Genomic DNA, 19,100 nt, shown 5'->3' on the forward strand with positions numbered 1-19,100 from the left:
TTGAATGCTATGATGGACCCTCCTCTATCTGTCCCAGAGAAATTGTAACAGTGATGAGAACTGTCACGGTCTGCTGCTCCCACAGTGTCTAGCACAGGCCACATGTGCACTTCTCTTCCATGTGCCCCCAGCTCTAAGTGAATTACCCCACTGTTGAGACCTGGAGACTTCCAGACAGATGAAAAGAGGTAGAAGTTTGGAAATGGTATGGGCCCTATGCAGCTAATACCTGTCCTGGAATTAAAGGGAATTTAGGGACTGAAACTGCTGGGCATTAGTTTCTCATGCCTCCTGGTGTTAGGGAATTGTCTCTGCTCACGCAATGCTTTCATGCTGAGATTTGAGCACACATATACTGCTGAAAGGATAAGTATCTTTATAAGTGAGTGGCTGGAGACATAAGAGAGGCATCTCTCCATGGCATGAGACTCCTCAGTTTAGGAGGGGATGCAGCCCAGGGTACAAGGCAGTGTACAGGGTAGAGTGCAGCCCAAGCAGGGGGTTCAGTCTCATTATTTCCAATCCCAGTCAACATGCTGAGGCGAAGAAGAGTCAAAAAGGTGTCCTTCATTAGCCACTCTCTACGTGTGCATGCTCTGTCTCTGTCCATTGTCCCCATCGCCTCCCATTTCATGGGTGCACCATGCCCCTACAGAAGACTCTGTGTGATTCTCACGGCGGAAGGACAAGAGGGCTGGCATCCTGGGCTGGCCCAGGGCACTCAGCAGTGCGTGCTTTTTCTCTGGGGAAAGGCAGGACAACCACCTTCTTCTCCATAGGCTCCAGGAAGAGGAAGGAAAGATCCAGGGTTTCTCCCTGGGGATTCGTGGTTAGATCCAGATGCACAGGAAAGGCCTCCTGAGGGTCCTTTTCCTGGGAATTTTTATCATCCAAGTCAGGAAGATATTGGACAGATCCTCTTGGCCCAGCTTTGGAGGGGGAGTCTGTGGGGGGTGTGTTTTTCTGCTGGGATTCTTCCACCTTGGAAAGGTTTATAGGTTTCTGGTGAACAGCAGAGTTTTCACTTCCAGTGGCTGGAGCCTGGAACGAGAACATTTTTAAATGCAGAGTTCCACAGGGAAAGTCCTCCCATGCCTAGTACCAGCCTAAGCTGATCTGTGCCCTTCTGTTGGAACATTTTAAAGGGAGAGTGGGTAGAGGGATGGGCCTCCTGGTGAAAGGGTTAAAAAACAAAACAGATAACAGCTGGGGGAACCAAGACCTGTAGAAACTTGACTGTGAGACTGTGAGTCTCACAATTTCAGAGCTGAATAATGGCCCAGAGAGGTTCAATGACTCACTCGAAGTCTCCAGCAAGCTATCTTTCTGTTCCCAGTAGTGGCAGCAGCAGGGGCCTTTCCTTGATTGTTTATTCTGCACCAGGCCTTGCACAGCACCCTTCATTCAGGTCCTTTCATTTGCTTCTCACAAGAATAGAATGATGCAGTGTTGCAATCCCAGTTTATAAATGAGGCAACCAAAACTCAAATAGGTAAGTATGTGCCTGTTACATAGCTCACAGGTACCAGAGCAAAACTGGATCCCAAGTGTCCTGTTTCAACTGCCTTAAATATACCAGGCACAAATACACCTCAAATATAAACTGCCTCTCAAATGTAACAGGCTACCTTATAATAAGTGCGCAATAAACACTTCTGGAAAGGGATTGAACATTTTCTTGGAAATAACTTCTCCCTGTGGCTTGAGGTAAGGTTTCTTTGGGACACTGAATTTAATGTCTCAGAGGCTTGAATCACATCCAAGCCAGCAGTTCTCTGTTTCTGAATTTGTCTGGCTTATTCTGCAGGACCATATTGTGACTAAAACAAGGCTTAACAGGTCTTTGACTAGCTATCCTGTGGGTGTGGCCTCAGGGTAGCCTGCGGAAAGTGGTGAGCAAGGTGGTTGGGAAAATCAAAGGAAGGAGGGTAAGGTAGTGGCAGGTAACTATCGATAATCTGCTCTTCTTCACAGAAAGACAGGCAATTAGATTGAAAAATACCTGTGATTCAAAGAAGTCACAAGTCACAGAGACAAGTTTTGCCCAGGGTTTTCGGATCAGAGAACCTTTGCAAAGACCAGCAGGCTAAATGACAGAGAAAATACAATGTCATGTGAGTATTACCAGTGATCATAGATGGAAATCAACTAGCTTTGTGCTTGTGTAGATACACAGCCAATCAACATTTTTATGCTTCTACTATGTAATGGGTAGACTCTGAGTCAATTCTTTCTAGATCACCCCTACCAAGAAAACATCCAAATTAGGCTAAATTGCTTCAAATAATGAGAAACTCCGTATTTCTTGAGGAATGAAACTCTGTTTACTAAACAAATTCTTTGTGTTGAGTGGAAAGTTATGTCTATACAGATTCTACCTCTTGGCCTTAGTTCTACCCTTGGGTCAGCTAGAAAACGTGTTTTCATGTTTTATGTAGCAGCCCTTTAAGTATGTTTCACCTGAGATTTCTCTTCTCAGACAAAACCACTCTCAACTCCTTAAATTTCTCTTTACTTAAAAGTAAAGTAGCTTTGTTTCCTTATTACAAATGTAATAGTTAGAATATAGATAAATAAAAGAAAATAAAGACCTGTAAATTGCCTGAAAGATACTTGTTACCTGCAGTGATTTGATTTCTTTTCTTCCAATCTTTTGTTGTATGCATATACATTTTTCTTCTACAAAATAGTCATATTATATTTATTACTTTATAACTCTATTTTGTCACTTAACAATATATTGTAAAAACCCTTTTATGGCATTGAATGGTCTTCTAGGGTTTTTAAAAGAATGGCTACCTAGTATTCCTCTGTGATGTTTAACAAGCTCTCTTTTGTTGGACAGCTAGATTGAATCTAATTTTTCTGTTATTTAAACATTGAAGGTACATCTTTTCATGTATTCCTAGTTACTTCCTTAAGGTAAATTCCTAGAAGAGGAGTTTTAGAGTCATACAGTGTGTACTTTTCAAGCATAAATAGAATATTACAATAAAATGTTGCCTCAATTTCTAAAGAAGAGCTCTTAAGTATATCCGCATAAAATTTACTAAATTTGTCTAAAAATAAACTAAAAATAGAACTACCATTTAATCCAGCAATCCCACTACTGGTTATCTATCCCCCGACCCTCACCAAAAAAGAAACTACTATAAGAAAAAGACAACTGCACTCGTATATTTATCACAGCACTATTCATAATAGCAAATATGTGAAGCCAATGTTGTGTCCATCAACGGATGATTAGATTTAAATGTGATGTGTGTGTGTGCGCGCACACACCATGGAATACTGCTCAGCTATAAAAAAGAATAATACCATGTCCTTTGCATCAACATGGATGGAACTGGAGGCCATTATCCTAAGTGAAATGACTCAGAAACAAAAAGCCAAAATCCACATGTTCTCACTCAAAAGTGGAAGCTAAAGAAAGGGTATACATGGACACAAAGTGGAGTAACAGACACTGAAGACTCCAAAAGGTGGGAGGGTGGTGAGGGATGAAATACCATCCTGAGCTGGGCGCGGTGGCTCACGCCTGTAATCCCAGCACTTTGGGAGGCTGAGGCAGGTGGATCACTTGAGGTCAGGAGTTCGAGACCAGCCTGGTCAACATGGTGAAACCCTGTGCCTACTAAAAGTATAAAAATTAGCCAGGTGAGGTGGCAGGTGCCTGTAGTCCCAGCTACTTGGGAGGCTGAGGCAAGAGAATCGCTTGAACCCAGGAGGTAGAGGTTTACAGTAAGCTGAGATTGTGCCTCTGCACTCCAGCCTGGGTGACAGAGCAAGATTTGGTCTCAAAAAAAAAAAAAAAAAAAAAAAACACAAAAAACACAAAACAAAAAAAACCCACCCTGAATACAACGTACACTATTAGAGTGATGGATACACTAAAAACCCAGACTTCACCTCTATGCAATATATTCATGTAAGAAAACTGCACTTGTATCCCTAAATCCACAAAAAGAAAAAAAGTGTCTAAACAGATTGCCTAAATATTACTCTGTCACTCAGCTCCAGAGCATATGAAAAAAGACTAGAAATTCCTTAAAGTGGGAAAATCCATTAAAGTATGAAGTGTCTGGGGAATGGTGCTTCAGCCTTTCCCTTCTCTTCATCACAAAATCACAAAGAGGAGGGGCTCTCAGAGAACCTTCTGGAGAAATTACAGGTACTTGCACCAAGGGAGACCTGGCCACTCCCACCCTAGCTAGGATTTGCTGAGCTACCAAAGTTCACAGGCCTACCTGGTGCTGACACTAGAGTGGATCACAAAGGGAGTTTATGAGTGTGCTGAACATGTGAGCCCTAGAGGCTGGGAACACATGTGGCATCCAGATTTAAAAGGGAGAAGTAAAAAGCTATCTCTTTCCAGGTGACATGATCATATAGAAAATCCTAAGAAATCCACTAGCAAACTATTAGAACTAATAAATGAGTTCATCAAGGTTACAGCATATAAGATCAATATAAAAAATCAATTGTCTTTCAACACACTTTCAATGAACAATCCAAAACTGAAATTAAGAAGACAGTTTCATTACATTAGCATCAAAGAGAACAAAATATTCGGAGAGTAAATTTACCAAAATAAATGAAAAGTTTGTACACTGAGAACTACAAAACTTTGTCGAAATAAATTAAATGAGTTCTAAACAAATGGAAAGATACCACATATTCATGGATTTGAAAACTTAATATTGTTAAGATGACAGTACTTTTGACGTTGATGTACAGATTCAATACAATCAAATGTATCAAATTTCCAAATGCCTTTTTAAAAATAGAAATTGGCAAACTGGTCCTAAAATCAGCGCGAAAATTCAAGACATTCAGGATACCCAAAGCAATCTTGAACAAGAAGCACAAATAGGAGGACTTAAATGTTCCAATCTCAAAATGTACTACAAAGCTATATAGTATTCAAGACAGTGTTATACCGGTATAAGCTTAGAAGTGTAGATCAATGGAATAAAATTGAGACTAAAGAAATAAACTCTTACATTTATGGTCAATTGATCTTCAAGAAGTATGCCAAGACAACGACATGGGGGAAAGAATAGTTTTTTTTAACAAATAGTGCTGGAAAAATTGGATGTTTGAATGCAAAAGAAAGTTGAACTCCCTGCCTCACACATGTACAAAAACTCAAAATGTGCCATAGGCCTACATATAGGGGCTTATTTCTTTACTTTCAATTTTATTCCAATTGATCTACATATCATTCTCATACCACCAAGACGTTTTCTTAAATACTGTAGTTTTGTAGTAAGTTTTGAGTTTGGGAAGTATGTCTTCCTATTTTTTTTGTTGTTGTTGTTCAAGATTATTTTGGCATTCTGGATCCCTTGCATTTTTACACATAGAAATCTTGGTGATTATGGACTAGGCAATGATTTCTTAGATATGACATTAAAAGCACATTCAAAATAAGAAAAAATATATAAAAATAGAACTTCATCAAAATTTAAAACTTCTCTATTTCAAAGAACATTGTCAGGAAAGTGAATAGACAATGCAGAGAATGAGAGAAAATACTTAAAAACATGTATCTGATAAGGACATTGTATCCAGAATATGTAAAGACTCTTATTATTCGACAATGAAAAGACAAGCAACTGGATTTTAAGTGGGCAAATGATTTGTGTAGACATTTTTCCAAAGAAAACATACTAATAGATAATAAACACAATGAAAGATGTTCAACATCATTAGTTATTAGGAAAATGCAAATAAAAATCATGATGAGATACCATTTCATGCCCAGTAGGATGGCTACAACCAAAAGAAAGATCATAATAGGTGTTGGCAAAGATGTAGAGAAATTGAAACCCTCATACATTGCTGATGGGATTGCAAAACTGACGCAGTCACAGTGGAAAACAGTATAGCAGTGAAAGGGTTAAACATGGAGGGTTTTTGTTGTTGTTGTTGTTGTTGTTTTTCATATGACAAAAACTCCACTCTAGGTATATACTCAAGAGAAATGGAAACATATGTGTACATAAAAACTTGTACACTTGTTCGTAGCAGGAAACAATTCAAATGTCTATCAACTGATAGATGGATAAACAATAAACAATATCCATGCAATAAAATATTATTTGCTAAGGAAGAGGTAAAACTACATCTATTTATAGATGGAGAAGCTTTGAGAACACTATGCTAAGTGAAAGAAGCCAGAATCAAAAGACCATATGCTGTAGGATTCCATTTATATGAAATGTCCAGAATAGGCAAAGCCATAGAAACAGAAGGTAGGTAAGTGGTTTCCAGGGCCTTGGTAAGGTGGCAATGGGAAATGACTGTTAGTGGGCACGAGGTTTCTTTTGAGGCTGATGAAAATATCTAAAATAAGAAAGTGGCGATGGTAGCGCAACTCTGTGAACATACTAAAAACTGCTGAACTGTACACCTTAAATGGATTAATTTTACAGTGTATGAATTATTTCTTAATAAAGCTGTTACTGTAAGTAAATGAGAGGAAAGTATTCTTGGTGCATTTTGCCCAGTTGCACTCCAACACATTGTGCCAGGTTAAATTCCCACCAGTTGTGTTTCAGATGGCTTCAAGGCATACTTTCCTTCTTGGATGCCTCTTTGAATGAAGGCCTATTTGACTTTGTCCTTCTTAAAGAGTGGTCCAAGGAATGGAACACCATGCTGTATTACAAACGTAACTGGATTGCATTAGACCAAAGCAGGGCCATTACCCATCACTGAGATGTCTGTGTTTTACAGCTCTATATAATCACTTTTGCAACTGCTGATGAAAATTGCACTTACAATTGAATGCAGTCTGGATCTGTCTAATCTCTAACTAGTCTAACTTGCTCCTTGAGGGGAAGAAAAGCATCTCATGCCTTATGACACCTCATATGTAATTTATGCTCCACAAACACTTAGAGATGATCTGTGAACACTCAAATTATGAAGACATTCAGGAAAACTCACCACAGAGTCGGAGGACTGAAGTGAACAGCTGCTGGTCTGGGATTTGGTACACGGTGATTCTTTAATTAAGTATTCCACAAAGTAAGAAGGGCCAACCACCCACTGTTATGAGACAAGAGCTGAGATGTAAAAATCAAACATTTCTGCCTGGGGAGAAGACTCAGGTTTGACAGCATTATATCTACAGAAACAGTACATCACCAGAGGCATTGTCAAGGCACATATCTGTTGTTCTGCAAATCCCCACACTGATCAAACCATGTACCATGATTTAGTTATTAAAAAAACATAATCTCACACCTTTCTTCCCTTCTTTAAGATTTGAATGGGCCCTAAACACCTTCTTTTGATTTATTTTTCCTCATGTAGAATTATCTTTTAGATTTTTCTGCTTATGAAAGAAATATCAGGCCAGGTACAGTGGTTCATGCCTGTAATCCCGGCACTTTGGGAGACCAAGGCGGGTGGATTGTTTTGAGTCCAGGAGTTCGAGACCAGCCTGTGCAACATAGTGATACCCAATCTCTACAAAAAATACAAAATTAGCCAGGTGTGGTGGTATGCACCTGGAGTCTCAGCTATTTGAGAGGTGGAGGTACAAGGACTGCTTGAGTCCACCCTGGGTGACAGAGTGTCTCTGTCTCAAAAAGTAAAAAGAAAGAAATAGACAGAGACAGAGAGAGAGAGAAAGAAGGAAAGAAATCAACATAATTTGAATACAAATGAGCCTTCATTTTCCCTAATCCATAAAATTCAACACCCACTCTAGGCCTTAAAATAGAGTAAAAGTGATGTTGTAAAATGGTCCATGATCAGTCACATTTGAGAATACAGCAGTAAGTGGTAAACTTATGGACAATCCCCCAGGGAGACTAGGAGTTCATTTCTCTTCTTGCCTTAAGGTTAGGGAAGCAAAATCAAGCCACCTGACTCTTGTAGAAATGCCATGGAATCACTTAGAAACTGAAGCATGATAGAGTGGGCATCAGGTCTATCAAAGTGGGGAAAGTAGAGAAAGGTATTTTGGTTCTAATCAAAATGAGGGCCTTGACATTCTCCTCTCAGCTTAGGAACCGACAGCAACAGTTATGAGACACACTGTGTAATTGGCTTGAGCAGTTTAGCCTTACCTGGCTAGAAGCCCTGGTGACTTTGAAGAGAGAATACTGCTTGGATGTGCTCTCATTGTTGTATTTCGCAAGAGACTCAGTGGCAGCCTCCAGCACTTCGTCACTGGAAAGGTCAGTGGATGTGGGTGCTGGGCAGTCAGGGCATGTCCTGTGAATCTTTGGTTTTGAAACTGTTGATGCCAATAACATAAGTTTTAAAATATTATTAATTTTCAAAAAATCATGTGACTGTAAAGAGGTAAGGATGGGGCGAGGAAGACATTTTCTGGGATAGAAGTTAGCTGTCAGCAGTGTTTTCTGTAATGACCGTGTATTACTTTCACGATTAAAAAAGAGACCGAAGCAAAGTTTTCATCTCACACACATTTACTCTGAGAATTTTGTTCAAAGACACGTAATATAGTATATTAAAACAGGACCTTTTCCTCCAACTAGTTCAATATCTTTTCTCATTATTGACTCTGTAAAGTAGACTGAGTGTCTTCAGAGGTTGGGAGTTCATTACTACCACACCTTATTTACCTTGCAGTTCCTAACACTGAACATCATATCTGATACATAGGAAGTGCTTAGTAAATGCTTGTAGAATGTATGGATAAGTGAAAGACATAGTAGAAGGTGGAAGCGCACCCTATTTGGTTAGAAATGCAAGTGAGATCTATCAAAGGATACAAAATTACAGCTAGATAGGGGGATAAATTCAAGTGTTCTAGACCACTGTAGGATGACTACAGTTAACAATAAGATAAAATTTCAAATAGCTAGAAGCAGGATATTGAATATTCCCAACACAAGGAAGTGATAAAGGTTTGAGATGATGGATATACTAATAACCTAATCCGATCACAATACAGTATATATATGGAAATATCACTATATATGCTATAAATAGGTACTACTATTTATCAATAAAAAATAAAAATAAATAATTTTGTTTTTAAGAAGAAAAACGCAAGTGAGTCTGAAAACAAAATTGATCAAGTCATTGTGTGACTGGATAGAATGATCACCCCAAGCACAGCCAGATTTCTGTTTGGGAGGAGCTGAGGGCAGCAAGCCTAGTGTGAAAGTCAGGATACAGAATTTATCTTGAAGCTGCTTTTGCAGAGCAAACACATTGTTTTTAGTAATTCTGTATTTATCTGCATGCACTTGGGGACTGGTGGAGATAATGGGGGACTTACATCCACAGCTTGTCACTCCTGAATCATCACCACCTGTCACTTCCTGATCTTCCGTAGCTCTGATGCCTATGACTTCCATTTAAGTCCTGAGACTGTTTGCTATTTGCTGTCCTAATTTATTTTAGGTGAATCTTGCCTTCACAACCAGGAATCTTAAACTGTGCCTAACAAAATGTTTGCTCGCTTGCCTTGTTATTCAAAGCAACCAGCAGCATTCTCATCTCCTGGAGGTTATTACAGATGCAGGATCTCAGGCCCTGACCCCGACCTATGGAATCAGAATCTACACTTGCACGGGATCCACCAGGGGAGCGACACACATGTAGTTGTTCGACAGGGGACCAAATTCTGTTTTCCCGCACTGTGGATGCTCTCTTTCCAAAGACTTTCCCTTGAAAAAAGGAAGGTCCCAAATGAATGCACGTGCATATTTCAACTGTCATTAAGTTTCAGCTTCATTTCTAGTCCAATTATTTACTTAACAACATTACCGACACCTTCTACTTGGTGGGAACTGAGGAAGGGTGCAGCTGGAGGAAGAAAGGAGAAACTATTCTACATGATATAAGATATGCGACCCCCAAATCAAGGCAGTGCATTATGTGTTCCCTGAGTAGTTTAGACAAAGTTGTATAGGAATGCAGATTGCAAAAGCACCATTCCTTTCTAGAATAGAGAACACTATGGAAGAAGCGGTGGTGGTCCTTAAAGAATAGGTATGTTCCAAGGTCAGAGGTCATTAGGGAGGGCATGCTCTGCAGAGGGAGAGGCACAAGCAAGACGCAGAGACTGGAAAGTGCAGTGCATGTTCAGAAAACAGTGTGGCATCCAGTAGAATGGAGTGTAGAGTTGGTGTAGTCTGGGAAATAATGGCAGAGATAGTAAGAAAGGAAGCCTGAGGAACAGTCATAGAAATTATACCATTTATTTCAGACTGAAAATTTAAGATCTGATGCAGCATATAAATGTAGAGGTAATTGAGTAAGATATACTGTGGGAAGAGGAGCAATATAGGATGAACTTCAGTAAGGAGGTAAGTACTGGAAATATTAAGAAATTGGCATTAAGAATAAACAGCAAATAAGAATGAGAGATACCCTACACACTCTTGGCAAAGACCTGGTTAAGTACTCTTTTCCATCCTTTATTAAAACTAACAAAATCATAGTGATTGCTTACCTGGGCGAAGAGTACAGTTATAAGCAGCTAAATAGAGAACTCTACTTGGTTTGTTGTTATAAAATATTGCTTTGCATTGACCATAAACCTGAAACCAACAAATACATTTTATGACATAGTGAATGCAATTATGAGTTTTTAAAATACCTCCAAAATTAAAGTCAGACATTTTCTTTTAAAGTAATTAGAAACTTAAGAACAAATTCTGTGGTTTTGGCTGGGAGGAACTGCAGTTGATGATCAAACTGTTTAACCTTTTCCTAGGACACAGCTAGAATATGTTTCCCAGCCTCCCCAACAGGTGTGACTGTGTATAATTGAGTTCTAACCACAGGAAGGTGAGCAGAAATGAGGTATAACCATTTCCAGATCTGGCTCATAAGGGTCTCCCACGTTCTCACTGTCCTCAACGCTCTTTCTCTGTGCACAGCTTGATACACATGAGCAGGTAACCATGAAAGTCATGAGCTGAGGCTGGCAGAGTCTAGAGCCACAGTGTGGAATAAACTTGGATCTCAAATTACCCCTGGAGCAAAGCCCCCATCTAATCAGGAACTTCTACTTTCAACTTTCCATGCATGAGAAATGGACTTCTATCATGTTAGAGTCAGTATACACTTTTTGCGTGTGTGTTTTAGTAGCTAGTGTCACCATAACAAGTATAATTCACAACAGGATATTCACTTTTCAAAATCAAGGTGGGTGTAGTTTGACCAACTGGTTACATGATTAGGATAAATATCTTGATCAAATAATTTGCTTCTAAACATTTATATCACTATCCTGCATTCATGTTGTAAAGTTTTATATCAATTAATGAAAATCTTCCCAGGATAATTAAGAATCAAATGAAATGGATTATCTATTTTCAAGTCTCTTCTATGATCGTCTTTAAAAGATTAATTCTGAGGCCCTTTATGTTCTGTAGTTCCAGGAAATCCTTACATGGCACCCTTGAGAGCTTTCATACTGCATATCATCCATTTTCCTCCCCTCAAACCTGGCATCGGTGTTTATTAAAACAAAGGAAAATAAAACAAATAGACAAAGCTCTACCTCCATCACTTCTGCAGTCTACATTAACCCCAAGTCCAGAATATTCACACCTCAGGTCTTTTTCTCACAATTTAAACACTGGTTCAGAGCCTAACGGAAGGTCTTGGAGGTTAAAAAAAAAAAACAACAAATAACTTGGGAGCAACTTTTCCATTCTGTTCTGCATGACCCCAGTGGGACTTCTCAGAAACCCCTCTCATGAGTTATACTTTGTTCTGTCTAGAGCATTAGAATAAGCTCATGGGCACCTGCCAGGAGATTATAAAGTGGGCCATTTAAAAGATGGCAGACATTGAGCACCCTTTACCCTGTAGAAAGAGGGTACTTACTTGCTTTCCATAGGGCCCTTAATGGTTTATAAAAACAAGCACTCACCGATTGATAAAATGGCGTCATTCCACAGTCTCGCCATGCCTTCTTACTGAGCACATGGCAGTCAGTCTCTAGCACATCCAGTGTGAGATAGAACAGAGATCCCAGGTCATCCTGTGGGAAGGGGTAGAGAAATACAACACATTTCACGGGAAGCAGAAACCGAGAAAGACCACACACAAAAAAAACCCTGCTTTATGGGAAAGCCAAAGGATGTTTGTGGAGATACCCTGTAAACCGCTGAATCTGACACAAGTGTCAGAGTAGGATCACTGTTAACACGTGTTTTTACTAACAATAAGTGCATTGTCGCTGACCCTGGCAGAGGATAACAGAGTGTTCTTGGCAGGGCTTCCAATACGGAAAACACCTGCCAACCTGTGTCTCTGGGTTCCCTCACCCTGGCCAGTCTCTCCAGCTTGCCCACATCCCTGCCCGAGTGGGGACCGTCATTACTTGCCTGTCTGTGTTCCTGGGCATCGTTCACTCGGTTGAGACTCAGCACATAGCCGTCCTTTCTGTCTTTGTTAATGTCCCGCAGGGCAAAGTCTGCAACTGCTAGCACATCTGAGTCATTGCAGCCTCGGGAGAGCAGAGCCCAGGGGTTGAGGACAGGCAGGGGCGGAGACCTTGCTTCGCAGCACAGGACGAGGGTGCAGAGTGCCAGGCGAAGGAGCAGACCCATTCTGTGGAGAACAAGGCCCAGGATGGGTCAGTTTGTGGAGCTGTAGGGACTGGCCGGCTTGTGAGGTTCTTTAAGGCAGACTTGAGCATTTCTTTTTATAACTGGAAAAGTAAACAAGTTGACCTTGAATTCTGGACTTGGATTTTCCTAAGAAAGTACTTTGGATAGAATTTGCCAATGATTCTAACCTTAGACCCTTGAGCAACCTCATATCAACCTGTGCATACAAACAAATTTAAGTTTCCCAACTGTTTCCTGAGAAATCATAACATTTGTTCAAGGCTATTATGATTATATTCTGATTTGCAGATCCCCTCCTGAATAGGAATATGGAGGACTGTCCCATTCTCCCCTGTCCCCTAGCATCTTTGCTGTGGAGATCTCCGTGGCCACTCTAATAATTTTCTCAGGCCCCAGTGGTGCTTGGTGAATTCAGACTTCCTGGCTGACAGTCTGTGTGCAAAGCCCTTGTTAGATCAGGAAGGTGGCGGAACCCCTCAGTCATCTGCCAGAAGCACAGTTGAGATTCGTTAAGCACTTTGGCCATCTGAGTGGAAAATGTTCCACTTATCATCATTTAGGTTATTTTTAAACAATGACTTTACTTAAGAAGAAAAAGTCAAAGAGATATCGAAAGTTCTCACATAATATTTCAAGCCCATTCTTCCTTTTATGCATATGTATGGAAGCAAACTCATTAGGAGACTAAAACCCCATACTCTTGCTAAAAGAAAGATACTGAAGGGTGGCTGGGTGGCGACACATTGGTTGGGACTGTTGCCTTTTTTTTTTTTTAGCTTCTATTTGTGGTTCAGAAAGGTTCTACTTATTGGGACCATACAAAAGATAATTATCTTTTAAAAACTTTCTATTTCAACAAAAAACACATATCAGCAGTAATTTGTCATGAGAGAAAAGAGACAAAATGGGAAAGGAGCCTCTAGATGAGGTTATCATGGAAGGCATTCTATAAAGCCCTAGTCCATGAGATGAGTAACCACTCCCTAACTCTCTCCCTACTGCTAGCACTTCTTCCTTCTTCCTGTCCCCGCCCAAGGATTCTGTGTTCGAATAATTTTAGGAACTGCTGCATCCCTCTGTGTGCTTGCTGGTACACAGTGGTGGCTGTTGTGTAATCCTGATAGTTACTTATAACTCAACAAGCACTTACTGAGCAACTCCACAAACGCCAGGAACTGAGATAAGATTCTGGGGGGAATTGAGGGTTAATAAAACTTTTAAGAATAATTAGATACAGTCTGTTACAGTCTGAATATGTCCCCAAAGTTCACATGTTGGAAACTTTACCCCAGTGTAAACAGTGTTGAGAGTTGGGGCCCTTAAGAAGTGATTTGTTCATGAGGGCTCCACCCTCATGAATAGAATATGCCATTATCTTGGAAGTGAGTTCCTGATAAAAGGATGTGTTTGGTCCCCTTCTCTCTTCCTCTCACCTATGTGATGCCTTCCACCATGTTATGATGCAGCATGAAGGCTCTCACCAGGTACAGCTCCTCGATCTCAGACTTCCTAGCCCCCAAAACCTTGAGCCAAAGCAATTTCTGTTCATTATAAATTCCCTGGTCTGTGATATTCTGTTATAACTACACAAAACTAACTGAGGCACAGTCTTAATTAATTTCTGGAGGCAAATAGTTTTTGAGGATTGATTGAAAAACCCAAATCTAAAGATCCCAGCTCCATGGATGTGGGCCGTAGGCATTGTTTTCAAACAGGAACAATACTAGGAAAATGGGTACAGAAACCAGACATTCAGATTCTGGGGCACAACAAAGGTTTAGCTTCAGCCAGTGAGGAGAAAAACATTAATTGAAATTAATGTTTCAATTAATTTGAGCTATGTGCAGAAGGATGTGGGGCCTGAGGACACAGAACAAAGAGGAGGAGAATGGTCTGGGGCCTGAGGAATATATTAGACTTATATAGGTGAAGGCCATGAGTGCAACTAAAATAAAAGGCAGGACTCAAACAGATAAAAAGATCCATTAACATGGAACTTGTGCACCACCACTTATGCACCTGGGTTTCAACCCAGTCTCAAACAACCTGAGTCAGCCTCCTCCTAGGCTGTGGAGTGTGGGAACTCTGGGAGAGGAAGCAGGGGAAGAGTCCAGCCTTTGGCGTCAGGCAGTCTTGGGTTTAAATTCCACCTCTTCCACTGCACGGTCAGAGGGCCTGTGACACTGGGTGTGCCACACAGCAGTTTGTTTCCTTATTTATACAACAATGGCACTCCCAGCATATGTATACATGCATAGTTGCACCCACCTGTAGAAGGAGAATGGAGTTCCTCTTTCCCTAGAAGCCCAACCCAGGTACACTTGTGTTTGGTTCCCATCATATATGGGAACAACTTTAGTACCAGCATGAAAGTTTAGTTTCAGCACAGGAGTGAAGAACAAGGCTATGGAGATAGATCAATCTAGGCTTTGTCGAATCCAGTGCTGTCTAATAGAAATACAATGCAAGTTACATATTTAATTTTAAAATTTCTGGTATCTGCATTCAAAAAGCAGAAAGAAACAGATGATATTAATTTTAACAATATTTTGCTTAACCTATCAATCCAAAATATTATAATTTCCATATGTGACTAACATAAAAATTATGAAAGGCACAGTTTACATTCTTTGTTTCACAATATGGCATACCCCAATTTGGACTAACCACATTTAAGATGCTCAAGAGTTACATGTGGGTACCTTATCAGACAGCCCAGGTCTAGCTCTTGGGAGCCTCAGGCTCCTCCCGTGTAAAAAGGAGTCTCCATCTCTTGAGGTTGCAATACAAACTTATCACAGGGGAAGTATGCAAAGGTGCTTAGCACAGTCTTGGTGCACAGGACGTCCAGAGACAATGTCCGAGGACAGCTGTCAGTGCTGTGACTGTACCCTGTGGTCCTCACTTTGTCTCCCACAGTGCAGATTCTTATGTGACTCTGCCAGTGGCCTTTTTCTGGTTACACTTGAATGGATGCATCTCCAGGTGAACCAGGTTGGGAGAAACAAGGCTGATTTTCCTTGAGTGAGGAGGGAGAAGGAGGGGGCTTCCTGGCCTGCCCGCCTCCTGACACAGGTGTGATCCAGGGCGGTGACCTAGGATTATTGATTTGAGAACAAGGAGAGATCAGACAGGTGAGACATTGTTGGCTGCAGAGCTGGGAGACACACAGCACACATGATTAGGCATCCAGAGAATTAGAAATCTAGGTACCAAGTCTTGGCCTAAGGAGACGGGGTGTGTACTTAGCAAAACTGGACAGCAGCCATGGCTCCAAAATACCAGGTGGGTGCTGCCTGGTTCATGATGGTCTCTGCGGCTAGTTGGTGTGTTTCTCTCTCTCTTCCCTTTCCTCCCTTTATCTTTTCTTCCTTCCACAAACACTGAATGAACATCTACTCCATCAACTGCCAAGGCCCAGCACTACATATGACACTGATATGCTTCAGTGTGTGCACAGCCCTGTGCTAAACACTGTGTGTTCCTTCTCTCATGTAAGCCTATGACCAACCGAGGCCTGTAGGTACCACTATTATTCCCATTGTACAGATAAGGAGACTGAGGAAGAGAAAGGTTACACTGCCTGCCTGAGGTCTTACAGTCAGGGTTGGCATCCAACCTACATGGCTTCAGAGAAGAATGCATGGTTCTTGCCCTCAAGGTGTGGATGCTAGGAATGCACCAGGGGGAGAAACTAGTGCTGCTGGGGAAGTCCAGACAGGCTTCCTAGAGGGGGTAACATTCACTCTGGGGCTTGAAGGAAGAACAGAGTATGCCTGAGGCACAAGGCAGGGAGCGTATCTAACAGAGCGTTACTTTTCCTGCAGGAGCTGTAAAGGCGAAAACTGTAAATCACATCAGTTACTTTCTATGTCCTTGCAACTTTTGCAGCTGTCTCCTCTGTCATTAGGATAGTATTTGCTACTCCCAATCCACCTGCTAGCCTCAGGGCTGCCTTTTGGCAGTTTGTCCTTGACTCCTTCCTGAAGTATCCTGTGTTTGGAATCTCCCTCTCTCCCTTACTTTTATCAACCATATTTAGACAATGTAAGGAAAAAATCAAAATGTTTAGAATCAAAAATCAAAAAAATTTTCAGAAGCAAAAATATTCTTAGGGCAAATCTGCCTTATAGCATCAAAAGTGGGATTTCCTCCACGAATCCCTATGTCGGTATGGCTAAGAGCACAGGGGTTCAAATCCCAGCTCTGCCACTCATCAGCTGTGTCCAAGGATGGCTTTCTCACATTCTCTGAGGCTACAGCTAATCCACAGGATGGACGTGAAGACCAGGGGGGATTTTATACACTAAGTGCCTGGCATACAGTTTGCCCTTAGTACTTCACCGAAGAAACTCTAAAAGATAACAAGGGGCAGGTAGGATCTTCAAGCCATATCTCATACTCACAGTTGTGCTGGTTTATGAAAAGATGTCAAGGATGCCGTAGGTGCAGTCCTTTCAGGGAAGCAGCCCCTGAGCCAGGGCCTCAGCTTTGCCAGTCACACCTTCAGGGTTCCTGAGGAGCCAGAGTTGCTCGGGTCTGGGGGTGAGTACACTGACCCTATGCATACGCAACTGATGTATAAGCCAGAAGCCGGTTTGTTAATTTGTACTGGAGACCGATGCCTCTCCTAGTGTCTCTCCAGCTGGGCTGGACAAATGCTGACAAGTTCTTCCTCTCTGATTGTCCTTTTATAGCCTGCAAACAGATTGCATTGTCACTTCAGAACACCTGGTAACAATACAGGTGGTTAGCTGGACTCCAGTGCCGGGCATACACCCTGAATCCTGAATTGAAGGCAGGGTGATAAGCAGAAGGCTAAGCTGTAATTAGGTACAGTCTTTTTCTCGGAAGCTGCCCCACACCTTGGACACACTTGGGCTCTTCCCAGATTACTTCATCAACATCTTTACAAGCCAATTCAGAGAGTGCAGCCACCCTGTAGATGGACTGCTTCAACCAGTGCTGCTGGTTCTTATGGGTGTCACTCCCAATGGGTAGTTTTATTGCCAAATTCCATCACAACCAGTACTACCCATACCCTGACCAAAGAAGGAAAGGGGGATTAACACCACTGCCTGCGTACTGTATGCCAGGTACTGTGCTAAGTGTGAGGTATGTACATTTCATCCTATGAGGCTTTGTTGGGAGGTGTCTTCATCCCACTTGACAATCGTGTCACCTCAAAGCATGTGTCCTTTCAAACACCCCACATGTGATAACATCTGCCAAATTAACAGAGCGAGGATCTAACAGCAAACCATATCCTCATGGAGAGGTCACAGCTCTGGCACATTTTCTCTCAGTGGAAACTCAGCTATGATTCAGTTGCTTCTTTCCTGGATTTGTCCCGAATATTGGATATTTTTGAAGTTCTGATGAAGAAATAAAAGTATATGGGTACAAAAATTAACTCAAAATGGATGAAAGATTTAAATGTAAGACCTCAAACTATAAAAATCTTAAAAGAAAACCTAGGAAATACCCTGCTAAATGTCAGCCTTGGCAAAGGGTTTTGGCAGTCCCCAAAAGCAATTACAACAAAAACAAAAATTGAAAGTGGAACCTAATTAAACTAAAGAGATTCTGCACAGCAAAAGAAACTACCAACAGAGTAAACAGACAACCTAAAGATATGGAGAAAATATTCACAAGTTATGCATATGACAATATGCAAAATATGCATATTCTAATATCCAGAATCTGTAGGGAATGTAAATCAACAAACAAAAGTGAACAAACCCCATTAAAAAGTGGGCAAAGTATATGAGCAGACTCTTCTCAGAAGAAGACATACAAGCAGCCAAGAAAACATGAAAAAGTACTTATTATTACTAATCATCAGAGAAATGCAAATCAAAACCACAGTGAGATACCATCTTCCACCAGCCACAATGACTATTATTAAAAAGTCAAGGCCAGGAGCGGTGGCTCATGCCTGTAATCCCAGCACTTTGGGAGGCCAAGGCGGGCAGATCACAAGGTCAGGAGTTCGAGACCAGCCTGACCAACATGTTGAAACCCCACCTCTACTAAAAACACAAAAATTAGCCAGGCATGGTGGCGCGCACCTGTCATCCCAGCTACTCAGGAGGCTGAGGCAGGAGAATCGCTTGAACCTGGGAGGCGGAGGTTGCAGTGAGCCGAGATTGTGCCACTGTACTCCAGCCTTGGCAACAGAGCAAAACTCAGTCTCAAAAAAAAAAAAAAAAAAGTCAAAAAACAACAGATGCTGGTCAGACTGCAGAGAAAAGGGAATGCTTATACACTATTGCTGGGAATGTTAAGTTAGTTCAGCCACAGTGGAAAGCAGCTTGGATATTTGGCAAAGAACTTAAAACAGAGCTGCCATTTGACTCAGCAATCCCCTTACTGGGTATGTACCCAAACGAAAATAAATCACTCTACCAAAAAGACATATGCATTTGTATGTTCGTCACCACACTATTCACAGTAGCAAAGACACAGAAACAACGCAGGTGCCCATCAATGGTGGAATGGATTTTAAAAAGATGGTAT

The 19,100-nt window shown here is 41.2% G+C and overlaps 1 protein-coding gene across 4 annotated transcripts; it reads right to left on the reverse strand.

Moving 5' to 3' along the window:
* Positions 1 to 295: 295 nt before the first annotated feature.
* On the reverse strand, positions 296 to 17,247 carry FETUB (fetuin B). 4 transcript variants are annotated; one of them, XM_025375955.1, is made up of 8 exons: positions 16,988 to 17,247; positions 12,336 to 12,561; positions 11,879 to 11,989; positions 10,448 to 10,535; positions 8,085 to 8,254; positions 6,955 to 7,056; positions 2,003 to 2,086; positions 296 to 1,041 (listed from the first exon to the last, which is right to left on the reverse strand). In XM_025375955.1, the coding sequence occupies exons 2-8, from the start codon at positions 12,558 to 12,560 to the stop codon at positions 673 to 675; spliced, it is 1,149 nt and encodes a 382-aa protein (XP_025231740.1). In that variant the 5' UTR covers position 12,561; positions 16,988 to 17,247; the 3' UTR covers positions 296 to 672. The 4 variants fall into 4 exon arrangements, with proteins under 4 accessions (XP_025231740.1, XP_025231739.1, XP_025231741.1 ...); XM_025375954.1 differs by lacking the exon at positions 16,988 to 17,247 and having other exon boundaries at positions 12,336 to 12,662; XM_025375956.1 differs by lacking the exons at positions 11,879 to 11,989; positions 16,988 to 17,247 and having other exon boundaries at positions 12,336 to 12,662.
* Positions 17,248 to 19,100: the final 1,853 nt, after the last annotated feature.

Source organism: Theropithecus gelada, chromosome 2 (assembly GCF_003255815.1).
Source record: "Theropithecus gelada isolate Dixy chromosome 2, Tgel_1.0, whole genome shotgun sequence".
Classification (NCBI taxonomy): domain Eukaryota; kingdom Metazoa; phylum Chordata; class Mammalia; order Primates; family Cercopithecidae; genus Theropithecus; species Theropithecus gelada.